General features: G+C 38.8%; 1 protein-coding gene and 1 non-coding gene across 5 annotated transcripts in view; one reads left to right on the top strand and one right to left on the bottom strand.

Annotated features, from left to right (window-relative positions):
- Positions 1–25,639, top strand: part of WDFY2 (WD repeat and FYVE domain containing 2) — a 168,947-nt gene that overhangs the window by 56,012 nt on the left and 87,296 nt on the right. For all 4 annotated transcript variants that reach the window (XM_036455240.2, XM_036455241.2, XM_036455238.2 and 1 more), the window contains exon 2: positions 9,185–9,252. In XM_036455240.2, coding sequence (XP_036311133.1) covers positions 9,185–9,252 — 68 coding nt within the window. The remainder of the gene's footprint in view (positions 1–9,184; positions 9,253–25,639) is intronic.
- Positions 1,399–1,505, bottom strand: LOC118731004. Its single transcript, XR_004991716.1, has one exon. It is a non-coding gene; the product is annotated as a U6 spliceosomal RNA (small nuclear RNA).

The following is a 25,639-nucleotide window of genomic DNA, read 5'->3' as shown; positions in this document are numbered from 1 at the left end:
ATTTTTACCTTGAAAAAAAGGTAAACTTTTTTAAATTTAAGGAATGGTATTTAAGGCTGATATTTAAAAGTAATTTTTTTTAACCTATTGACATGTAGTCAGCTGGGTCCAACACAATAAGATTATGCTGTTTTCAAAATAGCCCAGCCACTGGCTTATCTTGCCTTCCTATTTTTGAAGTGAGCATTGCTTCTCTCTCCCAACTCTCACAGTGTCTGTTTCTGCGTGGTGTTGAGAGCTTGAGGGAGAGGATGAGGCGGGGAGAAGAAAATAGGACCCCACAGTGGGGGCGGTGCATTGTATGTGGTCCTGTCAGGCTTTGTGGTGGGTGCATGTAGTTGCCCTGCATTTCAGCTTGGCCATGCATCTTCTCCAGTACACTGACCTCTACTGGCTTCATGATGGCTTTTAATCACAGCTGTTTTTTTTCTGAAATTCCTTTTAAGGAAAAAGATTTTCACTCATTATTAAAAACTTTTTGTTTTGCTTTTTAAATATGGTTTTAAGAAAAATTAATACATGCTTTGTATAGTGGAATTTACATTTATCTAGGAAATTCCAGCCATCCCAATTGTATATTTGATCTCCTGGATGCAATACCTTTTTTCTTTTTAAAATTGCCATTATTCATCTAAAGTTAAAGGAACAGATACTTTTCTTTAAATTTTTATAGATTGTAAAAATTATCAATTGTTCTAATGTTGGTGTAAGGAAGGTAGTATACTTATTTTATTTTTTAAAGAGATTATTTTCCTTTCTTTTTTAAAAATTGGTTTGAGCGAGAGAGAAGCATTAATGAGTTACCTCCCGAACATGCCCTGACCAGATTTCAAACCCACAACTTGGGTATGTGCCCTGACCGGGAATTTAACCACACACCTGTGGGAGTGTGGGACTTTATGCTCCAGCCAACGGGGCTACACTGGTCAGGAAAGAAGAGTACTGAATTTAAAATGTAACTAGTGAGCATCACTAGTTAGGGCAAATTACTTAAGTTCTATGGGCCTTAGACTTTCACCTCTAACGGATGATTTTGTTTCATAGGGCTATTTTAAAGATGAAATGTATAGGCAAAGTGTTTCAGGGGCTATTTCTATAGAAAAAAAATTACTATTATTAAAATTTAAAATTAATATTATCCTGCCACTCTTTGACCTATATAACTATTTTTTTAAAAATCTTAAAGCAGCAGTGGCTGGGTAGCTGAGTTGATTAGAGTGTACATCTGTGTACACAAAAAGGTGAGGAGTTCGATTCCTGGTCAAGGCACATACCTAGATTCTGGGCAACCAAATGATGTTTCTCTTTATGTGTAAAAAGAAAGGAAAAAAGAAAGCAGTGGAAGCATCCTTAAGTGAGGATTAAGAAAAAAAACTAAAACAAACCTGCACTAGTTATATTTATGCATAACACTTCACAAATTTGTGCATCATCAGTGAGCACAGGCTGTGCTAATTTTCTTTGTATCATTTCAATTTTAGAATATGTGTTGCGGTAGCAAGCACGAGGCATACTTTCTTTACTGGGATTTTTAGAAACACTAATGTGTATTTTAGTATATTTATATATACCAATATATAGGATGTCCTATACAAAAATGTATACAGACTGTATAGCTCAATTGATATTGCTTTCTTTTCAAATTTAACCCATTGGAATTAATAATTATTTGAAGTTTGTATATAATTTTGGAAATACTCTGTATATAAGACATATATTCATTTCTATGTATTGATATATATACACTGAGTGGCCAGATTATTGTATGTATACACACACACACTAGAGGCCCAGTGCACAAAATTCGTGCACGGGGGCGGGGGGGGTTGTCCCTCAACCCAGTCTGACCCTCTCCAATCTGGGACCCCTCAAGGGATGTCCGACTACCTGTTTAGGCCTGATCCTACCGGATCAGACATCCCTCTCACAATCCAGGACTGCTGACTCCCAACTGCTCACCTGCCTGCCTTCCTGATTACCACTAACCACTTCTACCTGCCAGACTAATCACCCCCTAACCACTCCCCTGCCAGCCTGATTGATGCCTAACTGCTCCCCTGCCAGCCTGATTGTCCCTAATGCCCCCCCCCCTGCAGGTCTGGTCACCTCTAACTGCCCTCCCCTGCAGACCTGGTCCCCCTCTTCCCCAACTGCCCTACCCTGCAGGCCTGGTCTCCCCTAACTGCTGTCCCTTCAGGGCTGGGTCCCCTGCAACTGCCCTTCCCTGCAGGCCCAGTCGCCCTCAACTTCCTTCCTTTGCCAGCCTGGTCACCCCTAGCTGGCCTGATCATCCACAACTGCCCTCCCCTGCTGGCCATCTTGTGACGACCATCTTGTGTCCACATGGGCAGCCATTTTTGACCACATGGGGGCAGCCATCTTGTGTGTGGGAGTGACAGTCAATTTTCTTATTACTTTTTTATTAGATAGGATAGAGGCCGGGTACATGGGTGGGTGCCCTACAGGTTGTCCCGGATCAGGGTGGGGGTTCCCTTGGGGCATGGGAAGGTCTAGGCGAGGGACCTATGATGGTTTGCAGGCCGGCCACACCCCCAGCACCCAAGAAGTCTGGTATCTGGGATGGATGTATCCTCTATAATTGAAACTTTATAGTCTTAAGCGGAGGCCAGGGCAGGTGGGAAGCTTGGCTTCCTCCATTGTCAGGGGAAACCCAAGCTTCCTGCTCTCTTCAGCTTCATGGCTGCCACCATTTTTGTTGGGATTTATTTATCTTCTATAATTGAAACTTTGTAGCCTTGAGCGGAGGTCAGGGTGGGCAACCAAGCCTCTTGCTTGCTCCAGCTCCTTGGCTGCTGTCATATTTGTTGGGTTAATTTGCATATTCGCTCCTGATGGGCTGGTGGACATGGCTTGTGGGTGTAGTAGAGGTATAGTCAATATATATGTTTCTGTTTTATTAGATAGGATATATTAGAGGCCTGGGGCATGAATTCCTGTATGGGTGGGGTCTGGCCAGCCTGGCCTTGGGGAGGAGACATGGTCGATTGGCTGGCCTGCCTGCTGGTCGAACTCCTGGTTAAGGGAACCTTTTATTATATAGGATATACACTGAGAGGCCAGATCATTATGCATTCAGAGATCATAATCTGGCCACTTAGTGTATATCAATATCATAAATTTATAACTGTAGACCATTTGAATGGCAATTACATGTGAAGCTATGTGCACATAGGTTGCTATACTACTGTGATGTTAGATGAATCAGTGCTCCCCAAGGCCAGATATAGAAATTATAAGGTGGTATGTATCATATATCTTGTATATCATGCATTTCAGGTATATTATGTATATCACATGTCATATATATATATATATAGGTATATATGTACATATATGTGTATATCATCTTATACTTTAACTGCTGTAAAGGAGGAAGAAGAGAATGTATTTTGGGTAGGCAAGCAGCAGTCTGCTACCTTGGACTAACACCTACTTTTATTCATCCAACAAATATTTCTCATATCCATATTCCATACACTCTGCCAGGTTTTGGGTAGACAATCTTTATCCTCATGCTTATTTTGTAGTAGGAGAATCATATAATAATTACGTTTACATGCGTATAGATCACATAACAGATTGTAGTAGTGCAATGAAGGAAATAAGTGAAATAGTAATGCCATCCCTCCAGAGTCATTGCTTCCTAATCCTTATGCCCTTTCCTACCTTTCCTACATGGCCTTACATAGATATATAATAGCTCACAGCTCTTATCTCTAATTCCTTATCTCTAATCTTTTAATCATATATTTATTTATTCACGTAGAATTTCTGCACAATGCCTGGGACATCACAGATGTCTCAGTATATGTTAATGAAATGCATAAAGGAATGGATAAATAATTTACAGGACACCTTTATAGATTGAGTATAAAATACCTTATATCAAGGATTAAAGTGTTCAATATGTTGACAAAGCAGGAAAAGTATTGGATCTTGAATTTTCCCATGCTATGGCTGATTAATTCATTTTTAAAAAATAGTGATGATAATGACAATTTTATTGGCAAAACTTGAATGCTTGCTATGTGCCTGTACCCTCTCACAATCCCTGCAGGCCCAATCCAAACTCTCCTTTAGTTTTAAATGTTCTATTTAATCTTCACAACTACTTCACATAATAAGTTATAATTATATTTCTCATTTTTCATTAATTAGGAATTCAGTCAAAGACACATCCAATATAAATGTTAAAAAGTGAACTAATGACCCTCACCCATAATCTAGTTTTTTCCCAGTATTTCTCTTCTCAGTGAATGACAGCATCATCTGTGTATTTGGAAAAACCCAAAACTTAAGGAAAGACACTCCTTCCCTTAACCTTGTCTATCAGTTAACATTTATTCAGATCCTGTTAATAAAATCTACCTAACAGTGGCTTAAGGTAAAAAGGAATAAAATTATTTCACAAACAAATCTAAAGTTAGTCTAAAGGTTGTTTCATCAGTTTGTTATTGAGGCCTGGCTCTTTCTGGCTTTCATCTCTGCCATCTTCAGTGCATTGGCTTTTGTCAAGCTTGTTGTCATATTACTGAAAATGATTTCCTCAACTTTAGGCAAAGCCTTTATTGATTATTCTTTTAAAATTTTTATTGTGCTGAAATTTATAATAACATACAATTAACCACTTTAAAGTGTATAATTCATTTTGATGTTAAGTGCATGCATTCATAGGGTTGTGCAACCACCAGCTCTCTAGTTTAAAAACTTTTCTTCACCCCAGAACATTCCATTACCCATTAAGTAATCACTCTCCATCCATCCCTACTGTCATCCTTTGGCAACCTCTAAACTGCTCTCTGTCCCTATAGATTTGTCAATTCAGGACATTTCATATTAAAGGAATCATCCAATATGTGATTTTTTTAAAAATCTGGCTTTTATTTAGCATAATGTTTTTGAGATTAATCACAATTTAACATATATCAGTACTTCATTCTTTTGAATGGCCATTATATATATAGACTAGAGGCCCGGTGCACAAATTCGTGTAACAGTGAGGTCCCTTGGCCTGGCCTGTGGACATTCCCCAAGGGGTTCCAGGTTGTGAGAGGGTACAGGCCAGGCCAACAGACCCTACCGGTGCAGGATTGGGCTGGGCAAGGATCCTGGGAAGGCTCCAGGGCATGTCTGGCCCATCTGGCCCAGTCCTGATTGGCTGGACCCCAGCAGCAAGCTAACCTACAGATCAGAGTGTCTGCCCCTTGCTTGTCAGAGCATGTCATAGTTACCAGTTGAATGGTAGAGTGGTTGCTTAGGCTTTTCATATATGTATATATATGTATATATATAGATGTTGTATTTTTATTTTCTTTTATCTCAAAGTATGTTCTAGTTTTCCTAATGAATTCTCTTTTATTTATTAGTTGCTTAAGGTTATGATGTTTAATTTCTACATATTTGTGATTTTTTTCCAGTTTCCCTCATTTTATATAATAAAAGGGAAATATGCAAATAGATCAAACAGCAGAACAACTGAACCACCAATCAAAGTGTAATTTGCTAATGATATGCTAAGGTTGCTTGACTGATCACTATGACGTGCACTGACCTCCAGGGGACAGATGCTCTGACCGGTAGGTTAACTTGCTGCTGAGATTCGGCCAAAAGGGACTGAGCGAGATGGGCCAGACATACCCTGGAGCCCTCCCATGGTGCCTCCCCAGCCAGATCGAGCACCAGTGGGGTCCCTCAGCGTGGCCTGCACCCTCTCGCAATCTGGGACCCCTTGGGGAACGTTGGAGAGCTGGTTTCAGTCCAATCCTGCAGGCCACCCCCCTTGGGAAGGCACCAGAGGCAGGGCTTATGGCTGGCGAGCTCTCCTGCCTGGGGACTGCTGGGGCACGAGCCTGCGGCAGGCACAGTGGGGCTTGGTGAACGGGAGCGGCAGGCAGCGTTGGACTGCGGGTTTTGGTCCGATCCCTGCAGACCACCCAGAGGGACCCCACCCGTGGGTGAATTTGTGCACTGGGCCTCTAGTTGATTGTAGTGCTTCATTTATTTGTGGTCGGAGAGGATATTTTCTATGATTTCATTCTTTTGAAGTATATTGAGAATTGTTTTATGGCTTAACATATGGCCTGTTTTGGAGAATGTTGCATGTGCACTTCAAAAAAAAGTGTGTTCTGCTTTCATTGGGTGGAGTGTTCTCTATGTCTGTTATGTCTAGGTGGTTTATAGTCAAGTCATCTATTTCCTTTTTGATCTTCTATCTAGATGTTCTATTCATTATTGAAAATGGTGTATTGAAGTATCCAATTATTATTGAAGAACTGTTGATTTCTCATTTCAATTTGTCAATGTTTACTTGATACCATTTTTTACTCTGTTTTTTGGCACATACATATTTACAATTATAGTAGCTTCTTGATGAATTGGATCTTTTGTCAATTCACGGTGTCCTTCGGTATTTCTTATAACAATTTTTTACTTAAAAACATTTTGTGTGTTATTAGAATAGATTTCTTATATTTCACATCTTTTCAAAAAATTATTAAGTTATTAGAGTGACATTTATTAATAAAATTATAGGTTTCATATGTACAGTTCTATAATGCATCATCTGTATGTTGTAGTTCACAACCCCAAGTCAAGCTTCCTTCCATACCATTTATCCCCCCATTATCCTCTTCTACCTGTTCCTAATATTCTTTCTCTGGTAATTACTATACTTGTCTATGCCTATGAGTTTTTTTTCTTTGCTTAATCCGTTCACATTTTTCACCCAGCCCCCCAACTGCCCTTCCCTCTGACAGCTGTCATTCTGTTCTCTGTATCTATGAGTCTGTTTCTAATTTATTTTGTTCATTAGATTCCACATATAAATGAAATCACATGCTTCTTATAATTCTCTGACTAGCTTATTTCACCTAGCATAATACTCTCCAGGTCTATCCACACTGTTGGGAAAAGGTAAGATTTCATTATTATTATTATTATTATTGTTATTATCATTATTATTTGCATTTGAGTAGTATTCCATTATGTAAATATACCACAGGTTTTTTATCCACATCTCTACTGATGGACACAGGCTGATGCTCTGTCCATTGAACCAAACTGGCTAGGGCTGATTTCCTTTAATACCAGGATTTCATAAAGGGAAGAAAGGTTTTCTATCCATTTAAATTCTTTTGACAGACATTACCTGGGGCTGTTTAGTCCTTCTGGATTCAAACAATGGCCATTCTCTTCTCTAGTCTTTCAGTGAACTGCCAGCAAATCACAACACACATCCCCAAATTTTGTGAGGGCAGGGTTCCCACTTAGGTATCAGCAAACCACTCTGAATATGGGCCACTGTTCCTACAACTGCCTGCTACAGGAATAGTGCATACATGATGGTAGCTACTAGCAAAACATGAAATTCACTGGCATACCAGCTTTTTACTTCATCAAGCATTCCCTTGTGTCCTGCGAGTATGTAGCTAGACTTTAGAGTTTTGTATTTGTTTTGTCCTTAAATATTTTTTATTGATTTCAGAGAGGAAGAGAGAGGGGGAGAGAGACAGAAACTTTAATAATTAGAGAGAGTCATCAATTGGCTGTCTCATTCATGCCCCACACTGGGATTGAGCCTATAAACCAGACATGTGCTCTGACTAGGAATTAACCATGACCTCAGGGTTCATAGGTCAAAGCTTAACTATTGACCCATAGTGGGAACCTCCAGGAATCAGACCCTACACCAAATCAACTGTTGAGATCGCAAGAACTGTCAGAATCACTGTTGAGATGGCGTAGGGTCTGAGTCCTGGAGCTTCTCACTATGCCATATTTATGATGTCACTCCTGCATTTATTCTTGTTGAGGTATTCTCCATATTAAAATGTAATGGCATATATTATAAAAATAATTTAAATGAGGACTGATATGTGTGTAAATAGTATATGTATCAAATAACTTCTTACAAATCACTTACCATTATGCCTGTCCTTCTCAAAAATTAGGATAGTTGACGAGAAGGATGGGATTCTGTAAGTATCTGTATTGTTACTGTATATCACTACACTGTATCTTGTGTTCATGCAGAGATAATGACATTTATTTTGTCTGTAGTCAATCTAGTCTTTTTCCTAATATTTCTTATAGATGACCTACTGATTAACTGTGAAAAAATCTAAAGTATTTAAAACTAAGTCTATGTAGTATGAAGACTTAAGTAGTTTGTTTAGGTAGTGTTCAACTCTCTGAAGAAAATATGTACTTTCTTTGTCTTATTTTTATCCCGGATGATTTAAGAATATGGAGTGTAGGTGTAACATATATGTTCATATATAACCTTCTAGCATATGAGTGGAGAACTGCTCATTTCTCTTTGATGTCTGCTACTTTCTGTGGTCTATGGAACACTGTCCCTTTACCTCTTAGTTGTGTTTGTTTTGGTGACTTGTGCATAAGATGATGTCATGGCTCATGTAACTCACGGTGGGGCCACTGGTCAGAGCCCAATGGCCCACTCTTGACTACTTTTTTCTTTCTTTTGCTCCTCCTCTCTGAGCTCTCTATCTGGCCAGCTGGCCTGGAATGTCACTCATAGCTTTTGCTATAGGATTTCATTGTTTTATGGTAGGCCCAAAGACTGGTTCTTTAGCTCAGGAATGTGATTGCCAGGCCATGCTTGGAAGAACTGTCTCTAAAGACTGGCCTGGCCTGGCCTGGCCGGTAAGACTACATAATTTACTACGTATTTACTATGCAATCCTTCTCCGTGTGTCAGATACTGCATATTGCTTCATTTTATCTCTTTGCATTTCTTTCAATAGTAAAACCTAGTAGCTCCCAGGCACATGAATGTTTCCAACCGGCTTTGGGGGGGAGGGGGAATCATAAACACGGAGTGGCAAAACAACAACAAAAATAATAATAATTTTCATTATCACCATTACATGTGCTCATATAGACATATGGGGATATTTCAGGAGTCATATATAATTCTTAATGGATACAAGCCTTAAATTTAGGATCTATAGAGAGGCGTATGTGGTATATTCGCATATATGTATATATATTTTATATAGTTAAGATATGTTATGTATAGTTAAGATATGTTTCATATAAATATGTATATGTGTGTATAATTAACAGGTTTGGTTTCTATCAAAATTTTCCTATGACTAAAAATACTTATTTCAAAACACTTTTTTTGTTGTTGTTGTTACAGGACAGTTCGCGTATGGTTAAAGAGAGATAGTGGACAATATTGGCCAAGCATATATCATATGATGCCTTGTAAGTATCTGAATTTCTGTCTAAAAAACTAAACATTGATTTCAATTCCCCTTCCTTCTGAGATTGCCTTCTCTGTATTTTCTTCTTGAGTAGTGATGCCTGTGGTTGGAATTATCAATGGAAAGTACCACAGTAAATCACTTTAGATTTTCTAAAGCTCTCAGTATGTAAAATAAGAAATTTGTTCTGAAATTGATTATATATGCATAGTTTCTGAATGAGATTATTGGAAGGACTACAGCATATAGACTGATTACAACAGTCTCACTCTGTTCTCTGACATTTCGTTTAACTTTTTTGTAAAGTACTTCCTGAGACAATTCAAAGTTTTGTCCAGTGATTATATCTGTGAAGTAAATTTGTCCTTGTATTGTAGTTATGTTATTTGTTAAAATTCAAGACATTTAACATTGAACATTCAGTTCTTAAAAGAATTTTCTTAGGATTGAAACAATCTAAATGGAAGTCAACCTCATTTCCCCAAGATCTTACATGAGAAATATGTCCTTACACTGATAAGTAGCAAATCTTTCTAATATACTTTAAGAAAAAGATATGACTGATTCTTAGATTCTTTTTTTTTTTAAAATATATATTTTATTGATTTTGTACAGAGAGGAAGGGAGAGAGATAGAGAGTTAGAAACATCGATGAGAGAGAGTCATCGATCAGCTGCCTCCTGCACACCCCCTACCGGGGATATGCCCGCAACCAACGTACATGCCCTTGACCGGAATCGAACCCCGGGACCCTTCAGTCCCCAAGCCGACGCTCTATCCATTGAGCCAAACCAGTCTCGGCTGATTCTTAGATTCTTATACTGATAGATATTCCCTTGTAGGGAGAGAAGACTTAGCTTCCCAAATAGGAACTTTCTTTTCAGTTAGTATTTTATCATTAAAAATAATGAAATTTGGTCGTCCTATTCCATTTTGCTTTAGTGTAAAACCATTATTTACATTCGTGATCAGTTATATTAGTAAACATTTCCCTTATTCCCCTTCTTTCAAATCTTAATTAAAATTGATATCCTAGAAAAATCCCTCAGATTTGCTGTTCGGGCTCATATACCCTCTGGCTTGCTACAGTTTGCACCTTTTTTCTTGATACAAGTATCCCAGTTTGAGAACTATATGCTATAAAATGTAACTAAAATAAATTCATGCTAAATTGTAGATGTGATTATGTTTATGCCTCTGGCAAAAGAATGCTGTAATAACATAAATAACAATTTGCCTGATTATGAACAAATGAATTATTAAGGATGTGATGGCTTTCTGTGATTTTGAAATTATCTTTGAGGTTTTATGTGTCTCTAGAATTTTGTGTCATAACCACGGAGCTGAACAAAGTACTCAACCCTACATTAGTGAAGAAGAAACTTCTTATAATTCTGAATACTTACATTTGTCTCTTACCTATTGTACCTCCAGCAGACACCATTATATGTAAAGGTGATAATGGGGACTTAGGTACATGGAAAGGGAAATGAATTCTCTGATTGATTTTTTTCTTGTCTTTTAAATGGTATGAACCAGTCTGAGCAGTGATCTTGCTTTTTTATCAGAATTGTTACAACATCTCACTGAAAGAGACGGGGAAGGTCTATAAGGTCCAAAAAATTGAAGTTGATCCCAGAGACTGGTCATTTTCTTGACTGCAAAGGCAGAGGAGTGGCAGAGCTGGGCAGAATGGTGAAGGCTTGGGAAAGCAAACAAGAAATGTACTTGAGATAAACATTAATAGGAACCTCATGATGACACAGGATCCTAAGCAATAATTTATAGAACCCCTTAACATATACACATTCATACACATTTAATTGTCATTCTCTGATGCTCTCTTTATTTAAATATCACTGAGAATACAGAAGAAGCCTTGAGTTGCATTTTCATCATTTATTAAGTTGTCTGCAAGAATGACTAAAAGGCTGCTGCAGCTTCTGCACCTGGCATAGGTGCTCAATAAATAAATACTATTGAAGACTTGAATCTGTTAATAAAGATGAGTTTCCCTGAGGACATTATTGTAATTTTCATAACGACTGAGCACAGCCTTTGAGAAGAAGGACCCTCTAATCATTTGCATACTTTACCTGTGGTGTTCTATTGATAGTATAAGGAGTAAAAAGGGATTACTTGGACATTAAAATGGAGCCCGTAGACCAGCAGCAACAGGATCACCTGAGAACTTATTAGAAATGCAAATATTGGGTTTCAGTCCTGATCTTCTGAATCAGAATCTGCATTCTAAAAAGATCCCTAGCATCTTACAGTTTGAGAAGATTGTCTTGTGGCAATTTATACATTTATATGAACGCATGTAAAACCTCAGACATATGTGGTGTTGATTTGCAAATACATAGGTAAAAGTATACATTCTAGTCAAGCATTTACTCTGTACCTACTATATACAGATCATCAAGCTAGGTGCCAGGATTTGTAATGAACAAGGCATACATATGGTCAAGATAATCTTTTGTTAGATGATTCCACTACCATGGAGAGATAAAATAACAAAAGACTGTGTTCTGTATAATTGGTCAGAAATTTGCTTTTATGTCCCTAGGAATCATATGCATTTAGATAACATAGTCACTGATGTCTGAACAAGAATTTAAGTTTTGTTTAACTTGCAAGAGGCATGATTTTATTTTATAAGGAAATATGCTACATTTTTGGCTTATTAGAAAACATGAAATAGTTTTTAATTTCCAACAAGTTGTTTTACAATCCTTTCTTTTTAAAAGTGTTTTTGTCAATATTATCCTTAAATGACAGGTATGTGATATTAGTTATAAAATAAGTGAAAAGGTATAGTGTATCTGGATGCTGAAATATGGACACCACTTGGTGGGCATGATCACACTGTGTGTTTATAGTAGTATCCAAATTCCAAATAAGACAAAATATCTTGTAGATATAATAATGGCTTATTTTGTCCATTAAAACACCTTTTAAATATAGTATTTGTCATGTACTGGATAACACTGTGAATTTTAAGTTTAATGGAGAGAAGGAAACAGAAGACATTAGATGAGAAAGAATGACTTATGAAGGCTAAGTTTGGTGGCAGTGAGTGAGCCTAAAAGGCAGTGTGATAAGGCTGAGTGAACTCGTGGGAGTGGAAGACCAAAGAAAGATGAGTAAACTCATCATGATAACAAACACAGCTGCGGCTCTGGGAGTGTCCTCATACCCTGTCTTTTCTGTGGAACTCCATGTCCTCTGTGGGAGGGAGCCAGGAGAAACCAGACTTGCCTGGTTAAAGCTATTTGCCCTTGAGCCAATCTGATTTTCCCAGGAATTTAGAATTTCAAGTAGGAAATGCTAGTCTCAGTGTAGGCTTGCCCCTTGAGCTGGGAACATGTATACCCTAGAGCTGTGAGGCTTTTGTGTGCTTGAAGAAGCAGTGAAAGCTGATTTGCTTAAAGGAAAGTTGAACAAGGAAAGAAGGACTACTTGGTTCACAGGGAGATAATCCTGAGCCAGTGATGCTGAAGGTTTTTCTCATCCTCCTCCTAACCCCCAGAAACCTGGCCTGGCTTCTTCCTTTGAGTTCAAGAGATACTCCCTCTCTTATTGGACATGCCCATTTGTGCTTAAGTTCTGTCCAGTGGGTTTCTGTTCCTTGCAACTGCAGGAATGTGACTCAGCATAGCCCTGGAATTAATATACCTCCTCCCCTCTGTTCAGTTCCTCTTGGATCTCTATAATTCTTAGAGAGAAAGGACTGAGCCATGTCCCTGTTGCTGTCACTGTGAGGTTAAGCTGATAATAGTGTGGGAAAAGTGAAGGCAAGTAAAGAGCAGTATAAAGAAATATTTTTCCTATTTTCTTAATTTCTGTGGGTAGTCCATTCAGCAGATTTTAAATGTTTCTACTGTACGAAACACCATAGATATGGTGGTTAAATATGGCAGATAATTCCTGACTTCATGGTGGGGAAGGCAGACCTAAAATAAGTATCATCTATGATGCACGGTGAGTGTTAAAACACAGGAAGTAGTCATAATGGAAATATGGTCACAAAAACTCCAGTTAAAATCCCTGCTGTCTTTAGAGAATTTGGATAACTGATTACTTGTTTTGTAGTTTCCTAAAAGTTGATTTTATGGATGGGTGAGAAGTAGGAGCATCTCCTTATCGAATATTCTTTCAAAACGAAATATCATCAATAGAGATAAATTTAAAAAAATAATACCCTCTTGCTAGCCAGTGTAGTTTGAGTGACCCATGCACCAAGAGGTCGACAGTTCGATTCTGGATCAGGGCACATGCCCGGGTTGCGGGCTCAATCCCAGGTGGAGGGCATACAGAAGGCAACCAATCGATGTTTCTCTCTTATTGATGTTTCTCTCTCTCCCTTCCTCCCTCTCTAAAATCAATGAAAAATTTTTAAACATCCTCTTGGCATATCTCACATAGTTATCTACTTATTGCCTATGACAAGATCAAGGTACAGTCTACTCTCCTCGGACCTACCTGGGTTTAGAAACCAGAAAGGGGCTTCGTGATGGTACAGGGTTGAGGTTTCTGTTGCGTCCATTTGTGTGATTATTTGTTTCAGGCATCTAATAAATATCATTTCAATCACCACATTGCATCACACTACACAGGAAAAAACACACATACACATGAAAAGCACAGGCATTTTTATTTTCATGGTTGGGATATTTTAGATTTACTTTACCAACTAAGAAAGGTCAGACAAAGGAATGGAAAGAGATCTCAAGCAGGAGCCAGGAGGGCAGGTATTTGAGATTTTTCTAACTCTGTTAAAGTATCGGGTATCATGTCTAGGCCTTTGTTGCCTGCTTTTCCTCATGGGCACAGAGAATAGGTAAACAGCTTGTCTGCCCATGATTAGTGAATGGGAAGTTAGAGGGGCACAACCTCAGGACGAGGGTGTGTTGGATAACAGGTAAACTTCTGTCGGTTCTGCTGCTGCCCGGTCAGGCAGGTGGGATTTACTTTGGCTTCTAAGTGTTTATAACTTTGTTCCCAAAGCAAAACAGAAGACAGTTTTTCAAAGATTAGTTACAGATAAAAGGCACACCTAACAGAGCCATCAAATGACCTCTTTTGTCATATTTCCAGCTTTCTGCCATGGTCTGAGGGGATGGTCTGTCCAGTCTGATGTAGTGGTTGGGCCTCTCAGTTTTCACACAAGTCTGGTGTTATATACTAGTTAACTTATTTTCTATATACTTAGTTAACTTATTATCCCACTCTCTCTCTCTCTCTCTCTCTCTCTCTCTCCTCTTATTGTTTCAGAGAGGAAAGAAGAGGCAGATATAGAAACATCAATGATGAGAGAGATTCATTTATTGGCTGCCTCCTATAGCACCCCTACTGGGGATCCAGCCACAACCAGGGCATGTGCCCTGACTGGGAATCAAACTGTGACATTCGGGTTCATAGGTTGATGCTCAACCACTGGGCCACTCCCACTGGGCTCTCTCTCTCTTTTTTTAAGTTAGATTTATTGGGGTAACATAGGTTAATAGGGTCATAAAGGTTTCAAGTGCACATTAATATGATACATGAGCTGTATTTTGCATTTTGTACCTACCACCCATAGTTAATTTATCATCTGTCACCATATATTTGGTCTCCTTTGCTCTTTACCACCCACCACCCCTTTTCCTCTAGTAACCACACACTGTTTTCTGTGTCTCTGTTAACTTTTTTAAAGTATACGAACTCTAGTTTTCACTGGAAAACATAAATTTTAACTGTTTACTTCCCAGTTTTTACCTAAAGCCTGGTTGAAAGTCTATTTACGGTGGCATCATGAAATTCGATTATTCATTTATATTTTGTTTTTCCCCCACTCTGTGTTAGCCCTGTGCAGAAATTCCTTCATTCATTGTACATTATTGCTATTTTTGAAGTTATTGTCTATCATAATGCTCAGTCCTTTTGATGAGAAGCACTAAGTAGTAATATTTTTCAAATAAGAGAGTGAGAAACCCTTTGCTTTCTCTAAGGTGGAACTTCTCAGCAAGAACAACACTACAACATACTAGGATGGCCCAAATGGCTTACTGGCTCCGAGAACTGATCCCTGTAGCAGAGCAGGGGTAATCTACCCTGTTTCCCCGGAAATACGACAGTGTCTTATATTAATTTTTGCTCCCAAAGATGCCCTAGGTCTTATTTTCAGGAGATGTCTTATTTTTCCATGAAGAAGAATACGGTACACATTTATTGTTAAGTGAAAATAAAGGAAATTTATTACCTGTGTATGGTACGGTAGTACGGTAGTTGTCAACACAAACCAGACAAACTGTGAATCCTACAGTATCAAGAATTTACTCATTTATTCAATGACAATCATGTCATCATCTTCTGGAACATCATCATAACAATCCAGTTCCTGAATTTCCTGGTGAATTTCTTGTGACTCCATTTCTTTCAAAATCAGTGGACCAAATCTCTCATGTTTAGCAATAGCACTGTCTTTAAGTGAGTACTTCTTGTCAAGGTAGCCTGCTCGCAGTGCATTTGCAATGCAACTGTCAGTGATTTTCTCCCATGAATTCTTCACCCAAGTCACAACTTCTTGCAATTTAGGTTTCACAAAGTTTCCACCCTGATTTCTCTCCATTCTATTTTCAATGTAGTCATTAATTTCCATGCTCAAATTGTCTTTGAATGGCTTGTTTATTGCAATATCAAGAGTGTGGAGATAGCCAGGACTGGTTTGGCTCAGTGCATAGAGCGTCGGCCTGCGGACTGAAAGGTCCCGGGTTCGGTTCCGGGCAAGGGCATGTACCTTGGTTGCGGGCACATCCCCAGTAGGGGGTGTGCAAGAGGCAGCTGATCGATGATTCTCTCTCATCGATGTTTCTAACTCTCTATCCCTCTCTCTTCCTCTCGGTGAAAAATCAATAAAAATATATTTAAAAAAAAAAAAAAGAGTGTGGAGATAGGCCGTCTTTCCTGCAGGAATCATTATCTGATCTGTTTTTCTTTTGTGAAGAAATGTCTTCATGTCTTTAGCGCGGTGAGTGCTGGCTGCATCCCAGACTAGCAGACCTCTTTGGCTCCCTCGCATAACAAACGGCAGCATTAAATCGACCCACTTTCTTATAACTGCTTGTGTGACCCAGGCTTTTTCAGTTTCAAGAATAAAAACGCCCAAAACATGTTCAATCTTTTCCTTCTTGCCCTTAGAAATGATTAAAGATGGGATTTTAGTGCCATCCAGACGAATTGCCAAAATACAGGAAACACGTGCACTTTCATAAGCAGTGGAGGGAATGGAGCCTAGGTAGGCCTTATTTTTGGGGGGATGCCTTATATTTCACTCAGAAGGAAACCTGTGAGTAGGTCTTATTTTCGGAGGATGTTTTATTTTCGGGGAATCATGGTAGTCATCTTGGCCCTAGTATTCTCTTCCTTTCACTCCAGTGGCATACACATCTAATTTTCTGTATCTACCATGAGGTTAAAAGGTTTGGAGGAGCAGTTCTAAGGACCTGGTACATGGTTCTAAAGGATAATGTGAAATGTGAAACCTATTTTGTTTCCCAATAGATCTATATTCTAATTTCTTGCTGTTCTTATGTATTTTCTTAGTCATGACTTTTTGCTTATTCCTATTGTTTGGTTTTATTATATCTGTTTTTGTTTTTTTAAGCCATTTCAAATTCTTTATGAATAAGGTAGGGAATGCATTAAGTAAATGATCTTAGGTAAGACAAATATAGAGATGAAGTTTGAACACAGTTTTGCTGTTTACATTAAATTTACCCAAAGATAGGAATTGTTTAAGATTGGAGTAAAGCCCAGCAGTATGGCTCAATGGTTGAGCATTGACCTATGAAGTAGGAGGTCACAGGTTTGATTCCTGGTGAGGGCACATGTCTGGGGTTGCTGGCTGAATCCCCAGTGTGGGGCATACAGAAGGCAGCTGATCGATGATTCTCTGACATCATTGATGTTTCTATTTCTCTCTCTCCTTTCCTCTCTGAAATCAATAAAAATATATCATGTAAAAAAAAAAAAAAAAAAAAGATTGGAGTACCTTAGTCCTCCTTTATCTGTTGTTTCACTTTCCATGATTTCAATCAGTGTGGTCAAACATGGTCTGAAAATATCAAATGAAAAATTCCAGAAAAAAACAATCCATGAGTTTTAAATTGAGCACCATCCTGAGTGGTGTGATGAAATCTCTCCCTGTCCCACTGGGGTCATGAATCATCCCTTTGTCCAGCTTCTCCCTGCTGTACATGCTCGCTGGCCTCTAGTCTCTTAGTAGCCCTTTTGGTGATCAGATTGAATGTTTCACGATGCCAGTGCTTATGTTGAAGTAACCTTTATTTTACTTAATAATGAACACAAAGTAAAAGAGTAAGATGCTGAGCCCGGCTAGAGTGGCTCAGTTGGCTGAGCACTATTCTGTGTACAGAAAGGCTGCCGGTTAGATTTTCATTCAGGGCACAAACCTGGGTTGTGGGTTAGGTCCCAGGGAGAGGTGCAAACAGAAGGCAACCAATCGATGTTTCTCTCCCCCTCTCCTTTGCTCTTTCTCTCAAATTAATAAAAAATTGTATTAAAAATTCTTAAGAGTTATGGTGTTTGGCAATTAACATAAGTCAAAGAGAACCCATAAAGTGCTTCCTTTATGAAAACATGTGTGTATAGAAAAAACATAGTATATATAGGGTTTACATAGTATGTATATGAATTTTCAGGCATACATTGGGTTCTTGGAATGTATCCCTTGCAGGTAAAGGAAGAGGGGAAATACTGTATTCAAAATACCTTGTAGGTTAGAACTTGTACCTGGGAGAGAAACTGGTATTTGATTTTCATTTTTATTACTAATTTGCTGAGTCAGCTTTGGGGGAGACCTTTACATTTTCTCTGGTCTGAAGTCTGACAGATATACTGTCCATTTTCTGGTTATGAGATATCTACACTAATAAAATAGAAAGATGCAAATTGACCATACCTTCGCGATGCCCACCAGCCAATCAGGAGTGAGTATGCAAATTAACCCGACAAAGGTTGTGGGTTAATTTGCATACACAGCACCAAGCAACCTGGGTCCCTGGAACATCCTTGGGACCCAGGCATCTCCTAGCCTGTAGGCCCGTGTATAGGCCCTGAGGTGCCAGGGTCTCAGAATGCCCCAGGCCACTCCGAGCCTATGGGTGCAGGCACCAAGTGGCAGGGGGTGGGGCGGCTGCTTGCATGTGTGCCAATGCCAAGTGGTGGCCTGGGTCCACGCCCCTAGCCCAGCACCCACAACATGGGATTGGCTGCTGGCCTTGGGGGTGTGCAGACCTGGGCCACGGGGACATGCCCATAGCTCAGTGGACACAATGCTGCACATGAGCTGCAGAGGAAACACCTTTAAAAAAAAAAAATAAAAAAAAAATATATATATATATATATATATATATATATATATATATTTTTTTTTTTTATTGATTATTTTACAGAGAAGAGGGGAGAGGGATAGACAGTCAGAAACACCGATGAAAGAGAAACATAGATCAGCTGCCTCCTGCAGGACATCCCCTGAGACCTCCCAGTCTGTAAGAGGGGGAAAGCTGGGCTGAGGGACTCCCATCCACCCCACAGTGCATGAATTTTGTGCACTGGGCCCCGAGTCCTAAATAATAAAAGGCTAATATGAAAATTGTCTCTACGGGCGGGATTTCAACCTACTGGAAGTTAGATGTATGCACACCACCAGGGGATAGTGCAAAACATGGCGGGTATTGGCGACAGGGTGCTGGCAGCGGGCGGCAGTGGAGGCGTTGCCAGTTCTGATGGGCCCCGAAAAGAGCAGGACCATGGCAGGATGGTGGAGCAGGTGAGCGGGCGGCACCAAGCCAAGGTGGGTGTGAAGGGAGGCGCTAGCCAGCAGCCGGCAGCCTGAGTAACGAAAGCCCCAATTGGCCTGATTGCCGGCCAGGCCTAGGGACCCTACCATGTATGAATTCTGTGCACCTGGCCTGTAGTATCAAATAAGTATTTGTAAAGTCCTTTCAGGTTATTGGTGTTTAACAAGGTATACATGCTGATCTTAACCCAGAGGGATTAGGAAAGATTTTCTAATTTGTGAGGTTTTGATTAGATTGGTTTCCTTTTCCTATTTGTCGGAACTGTAGTCTTAGAAAAGCAATTTTCAGCTGGTGACTTGTAAGAATTTTTTAAAAATATTTTATTAAATTGATTTTTAGAGAGAGAGAGAGGAAAGGAGAGGGAGAGAGACATATTGATGTGAGAGCAGGACATCGATCAGCCACCTCCTGCATGCCCCCCATTGGGGATCTAGCCTGCAACCCAGGCATGGCCATGACCAGGAATTTAACTGGTGACTTCTCAGTATTCGAAACAACATCCAACTGACTGAGCTACATGGCCCAGAGCTGCAATAATTTTTAAAACATTCAATAACTGGCTATTAATCCAGGACACTGACCTCTTTTTCCTTAGATTCTCAAATTAAAAAATGACAACAACCAGCATGTTAGCCATCTGGTGTGAATGAATCAAAACTATACCTACTTTTTTTTGGGTCAGATTGACAAAAATATATTTTTTTGGTGTGCCACAGAATTTTAGTAGTTTATGTGTGCTATGAGATTAAAAAAAAAAGGTTGAAAATTGCTCCCCAGAGCAACAGACAACTTGCAATTGAGGACTTAGAATATTAAAACGGTTAATATTTCATATGCTTTTTGTCTAGGAAGGAAATGAGTTATTCTGTATGTAAATTGCAAATGGGAATTTTCCCATTGGTGAAGTCAAAGGACAACTTTAATATTTTAGAATATTAAAGTCTAACAGATAAACTGTTCACTTTCTGTGAAAATGGTTCATGTGTTATCCCATTTCTGTTGGGTTTATTGAAGTTTGGGGAGGAAATTCATGTAGTTACATTCATGGTATAAAGGTATTGAAAATAATGGATTTGGCAGTTCTGATTTTATAAGCTAGTGTTTGTTTTGGTCACTTTTAGATAATATCTTTTATTGTATTGAGGCAGTTTCTTGGCAGATGCTCATCCAAACAACAGGATGAGCATCTGCCAAGAAACTGGTTGCTAGTTATGATGTATATTGTTCCTTTGTTGGTTTCTATTTTATATAGGTTATATTATGGAACCATGTGTAAAAACAATGTATTGTCTATAGCACATGTGTCAAACACAAGGCCCGCGGGCCAAATCCGTCCCGCCAGGCCTTGCAATGTGGCCCGCACCGTGCTGTCATCACTGCACTCCGCTGCGTTTGCATCACAATGACAGTTTATGACTGTTCAGTAAACCATTCGGCCCGAGATTTAGGCTGGATTTTAGATTTTGGCCCCTTCTCTGATTGAGTTCGACACCCCTAGTCTATAGTATTTAGATTTTTAAAAATAATGTTATCTTTTCATTTTTATGTTTACTAAGGTGCCTAAGGAACTTTTGATTTTTTAATGGAAATGAAGGAAAACAGATTATTTAAACCGAAGATAACAGATATTAATCTGAATAATCAAGCTATTTATTTACCATACTCTTGTTTGATTTTCATTGGACAGTAATTTTATATTTGCTGTAGTTATTAGATCACTTTGTACAACTTGTTAGGGAGAAAAAGTGACTATTGACAATCACTATAATTTTGTTGATGTCACTCACTAAATTAAAAAAAAAGGTTCATTTTGTTTGAGTACATAAAATATTTGACTTAAATGAAGAAGTGTTTTTAAACACTAGGCACTCAAAGTCATAGATATAAGTGTTCTTAATAAAATAAAACATGGGTTGAATATTGTAAACATAATAGAAACTGTCTTGTGACAAACAGGGCTAAATGAAGTAAGATCAGGAAATTAAATCTTTGCTTTGTGGTGGTGGGTGCTCCTTGAAGGCTCTGTATTCAAAGCCCTTTAACTTATAATTTTGACATTTATCTTCACCAGGATGCCTTTAACAACTGAAGTTTTATTCATGGAAGTAATGTTGTTTACTTAGTTTTAAAGTTCCCACCGGAAAATTCCATGAAGATTCATGTTTCCTGCCAAAATATGCCTGTAGCATTGCAAAGCAGTCAATGTGATTGAAATTCTGGCTTATCGTCAGTGAAACATCTGTTGATTTGAGCAAAGTTCAATCGATCAGCAAAGGACAGAAAATAAGTCATAAACTGAAAGAATTATAGGTGTAAATAATAGAAATTAGGAAACTTTTTCCCAAGTAGAAGTATTGTGAGAATCCTGCTCTCAACTACATTTTTTTTTAAAGCAAGTACAATATTTTTTTTAAGATCAGGGATGGAAACAATTTTTCTGCCAACAGCCATTTGGATATTTATAACATTATTTGTAGACCATACAAAATTATCAACTAAAAATTAGCCTGCTATATTTAATTAACTCACTCCTAATATCTTGACAACGTCAGACCAAATGATTTCTTAGGCCTTATACAGATGTTCCTCAACCCTGATCTATGGGGTAGAAGTATTAGAAACACAAGTGGACAGTTTCTTTCTAATCTACTTAATTATTGACTTTGTTGAAGTTGATGTTGGTCTCTTGAGTTCCCTTTTCTTAGGACTTGCATCTCTTGAGCTTTTCCCCTTTCAGTTATTGTTATAATTGCCCAGGTTGGAGTTTCTTCTTATTTTATTTTATTCTAACCTTTAAGCTGAATACCTGCCTGAAACTACAAAGATTTACGTTTAAAAAATACTCAGTAACAGACTTAATAAATGAATTCAGCAATGTAGCAGGATACAAAATTAGCACCCAAAAGTCTATGGCTTTTTTTATACACTAATAATGAACTTAAAGAAAGAAACTAAAAAAATCCCATTTACCATTGCAACAACAACAAAAAATTAAGATACCTAGAAATAAATTTAACCAAGAAGGTATAGGACTTGTATTCAGAAAATTACAGGATGCTGAAAAAAGAGATAGAGGAAGACATAACAAATGGAAGACTATTCTACCATGTTTTTGGATTGGTAGAATCAACATCATTAAAATGTCCATACTACCCAAAGCAATCTATGAATTCAATGCAATCCCCATTAAAATACTTTGAAGACTTAGAACAAACGCTCCAAAAATTCATCTGGAATAAAAAAATACCCCAAATACCTGCAGCAATCTTGAGAAAGAAGAGAAAGCTGGGAAGATCACAATATCAGATATCAAGCTATACTACAAAGCCACTGTTCTCAAAACTGCCTGGTAATTGCATAAGAACAGACATATAGACCAGTGGAACAGAACAGAGAACCCAGAAATCGCTCATTATGCTAAGTTCATATTTGACAAAGGAGGCAAGAGCATACAATGGAGTCAAGACAGTCTCTTCAATAAATGGTGTTAGGAAAATTGGACAGATATATGCAAAAAAATGAAACTAGACATCAACTTATACTATACACAAAAATAAACTCAAAACAGTTAAAGGACTTAAATGTAAGACAGGAAATCATAAAAATCTTAAAAGAAGCTATAGGCAGCAAAATATCAGACATTTGTTGTAGCAATATCTTTACCGATACAGCTCCTAGGGCAATGGTAACTAAGGAGAAAATAAACAAATGGGACTATATCAAAATAAAAAGCTTCTGTACAGCAAAACAAACCACCAACAAAACATCAAGAAAGCCTATTGCATGGGAAAACATATTTTCCAATGTTATCTCTGATAAGGGGTTAACCTCCAAAATTTACAGGGAGCTCATTCAACTTCTCATAAGGGAGATAAACAACCCAATCAAAAAATGGGCAAAGGACCTAAATAGATACTTTTCAAAAGAAGACATTCAGAAGATCAAGAGACATATGAAAACATGCTCAAAATCACTAATCTTACAAGAGATGCAAATCAAAACGATAATGAGATACCATCTCACATCTGTCAGAATGGCTATCATCAATAAATCAACAAACAATAAGTTCTAGAGAAGATGTGGAGAAAAAGGAACCCTTGTACACTGCTGGTAGGAATGCATACTGGTGCAGCCACTGTGGAAAATAGTATGACATTTCCTCGAAAAATTCAAAATGGAACTCCCATTTGACCCAGTAGTCCCACTTCTACGAATATATCCCAAGAAAACTTCAACACCAGTCAGGAAGGATATATGCACCCCTATATTCATAGCAGCCAATTTACAATAGCTAAGATTTGGAAACAGCCTAAATGCCCATCAGTAGATGAATGAATTAGAAAACTGTGGTACATTTACACAATGGAATACTACGCTGCTATAAAAAAGAAGGAATCCTTACCATTTGCAACAGCATGGATGGAGCTGGAGAGCATTATGCTAAGTGAAATAAGCCAACCAGAGAAAGATAAATATCACAGGATTTCACTCATTTGTGGAATATAAAGAACGCCATAAATTGATGAAGAAAAATAGATACAGAGAAAAAGAAGCATCGAACAGACTGTCAGACTACAGCGGGAAGGCAGAGGAGGGTTGGGGTGGGTAAGAGATCAGCCGAAGGACTTGTATGCATGCATATAAGCATGACCAATGAACACAGCCGCTGGGAACGGGGAGTAGGGGCATGTGTGGGAGGGTAGGAGAGTCTGGGGGGAGGTCCATGGGGGGAAAAGGAGACATGTACTACTATTTGTACAAACAAAATAAAAATACCCAGTAAGTGTTTAATTTTAAAGATAAGATCTTGGCTGGCCATGAAGGTATAAAGTAAGAGAATGATTATTTTCCATTGCACATAGCCTGCACCAATTTCTTTTCTATCTTATTTTTACCTTTCACTATCTTAAAATATATTGCCAAATATACTTCCTTGACTGTCATAAGTCTGAGACAGAGAAGGGAGATGGCAAATCTTAATCAGATAGCATGTAAGATGTTTTTGTACTATTTTATGAAGATATTGGAATCAGTTTTTTCTAGATTTCAATAAAAACAGTGAGAAAATAGGAAGCTAGGAAAAAAGTAGTATATGACATAACAAGACTTGTGGCAAGGCTTTGGATTTCAGTTATGGGTGGAGGGTGGGGGTGGTGGTGTGGAAACTATACAGAGCATGTATCAAATGTAAACAAAAGCCAACCAGATAGTCCAACACCAAAAAGGAAATATTGCGGACAAAGAAGGGATTGCAGTCTAGTACATGCAGCCGTGGTAAGCCACAAGCATACAGTGAAAGAAGTGGAAAGTCCCTTCAGGGGAGGGACGTTAGAACCATAGAGTTCTTTCTGTAGGACTTTCCTACCAACATAGGGTATGGGATCTCTTCCCACAGGTCCTCCCAATCCCTGTCCAGGTTGCAGGCTCCATAAATTTTGACACATGGTATACATGAGAGGCCTTAGCAAATGGGATCACCCTATAAAGATTACTCTGATGGTTATCCTTTCTTATGGGAAACAGTAAAGGTGGGGGAAATATGTCTTCAGGTTTTGTATCATGCTGTATTTATTTCAATTTGAATTCAGGGACACAGTTTTGATAGTCATAGAGGGAAGGTGTATTGTAATTTTAGAGTTCTGGTCAGCCATTACTCAGCCTCTGGGGAATGCAATTTTAAGTTAAAAGCGTAGAGTAATCTATCAGGGAGATCATCTCTGATGAACTTGCAGCCATCAGAGAGACCATTATATTTTTATTGACTTACTAGAGGCCCAGTCCTCAGCCCGTCCTGCACCCTCTCCAATCTGGGACCTGTTGGAGGATGTCCGACTAACGATTTAGGCCCAATCTATCAGTCAGACATTCCTCTCACAATTCCTCTCCCGGGACTACTGGTTCCTAACCACTCGCCTGCCTGGTTGCCCCTAACTGTTTCTGTCTGCCAGCCTGATCTCCCCCTAACCACTCCCCTGCTGGCCTGATTGATGTCTAACTGCTCCCCTGTCAGCGCACACCCAACTACCCTCCCCTGCTAGCCTGATGGCTCCTAATTGCCCTCTCCTGCTGGCTTGATCACCCTCAACTGCCCTCCCCGGCCAGACCGATCGCCCCCAACTGCCTTCTTCTGCCATTCTGGTCACCTCTAACTACCCTACCCCTGCTGGCCTGTTCACCCCTAACTATCCTCTCCTGCTGGCCATCTTGTGACGGCTATCTTGTGATGATGTGAGGTAGGCGATCTTGTGGTGGTTATCTTTTGGTGAAGTCGTGTGAAGGTGTGACGCCACCTAGGTTTTTATTTTATAGGATGATTATTAGTTTTCTGTCACTGAAAACTGAAATATTATTTATGAAACATCACATTTTTGTAACCTCACTATAAGTATTGTCCTACATCATATTTTGTTTGTTTCCTCCTTTATCTTCTTGCCAGAGGATTCCCTTCACCATCCTATCTAATAAAAAGTAATATGCAAATTGACCATATTTCCACTATACCCACGAGCCATGCCCACTAGC

Source organism: Pipistrellus kuhlii, unplaced genomic scaffold (assembly GCF_014108245.1).
Source record: "Pipistrellus kuhlii isolate mPipKuh1 unplaced genomic scaffold, mPipKuh1.p scaffold_m20_p_3, whole genome shotgun sequence".
In the NCBI taxonomy this organism is placed as follows: domain Eukaryota; kingdom Metazoa; phylum Chordata; class Mammalia; order Chiroptera; family Vespertilionidae; genus Pipistrellus; species Pipistrellus kuhlii.
The sequence above is the reverse complement of the archived record's forward strand: the minus strand, read 5'-3'. Positions and strand labels throughout refer to the sequence as shown.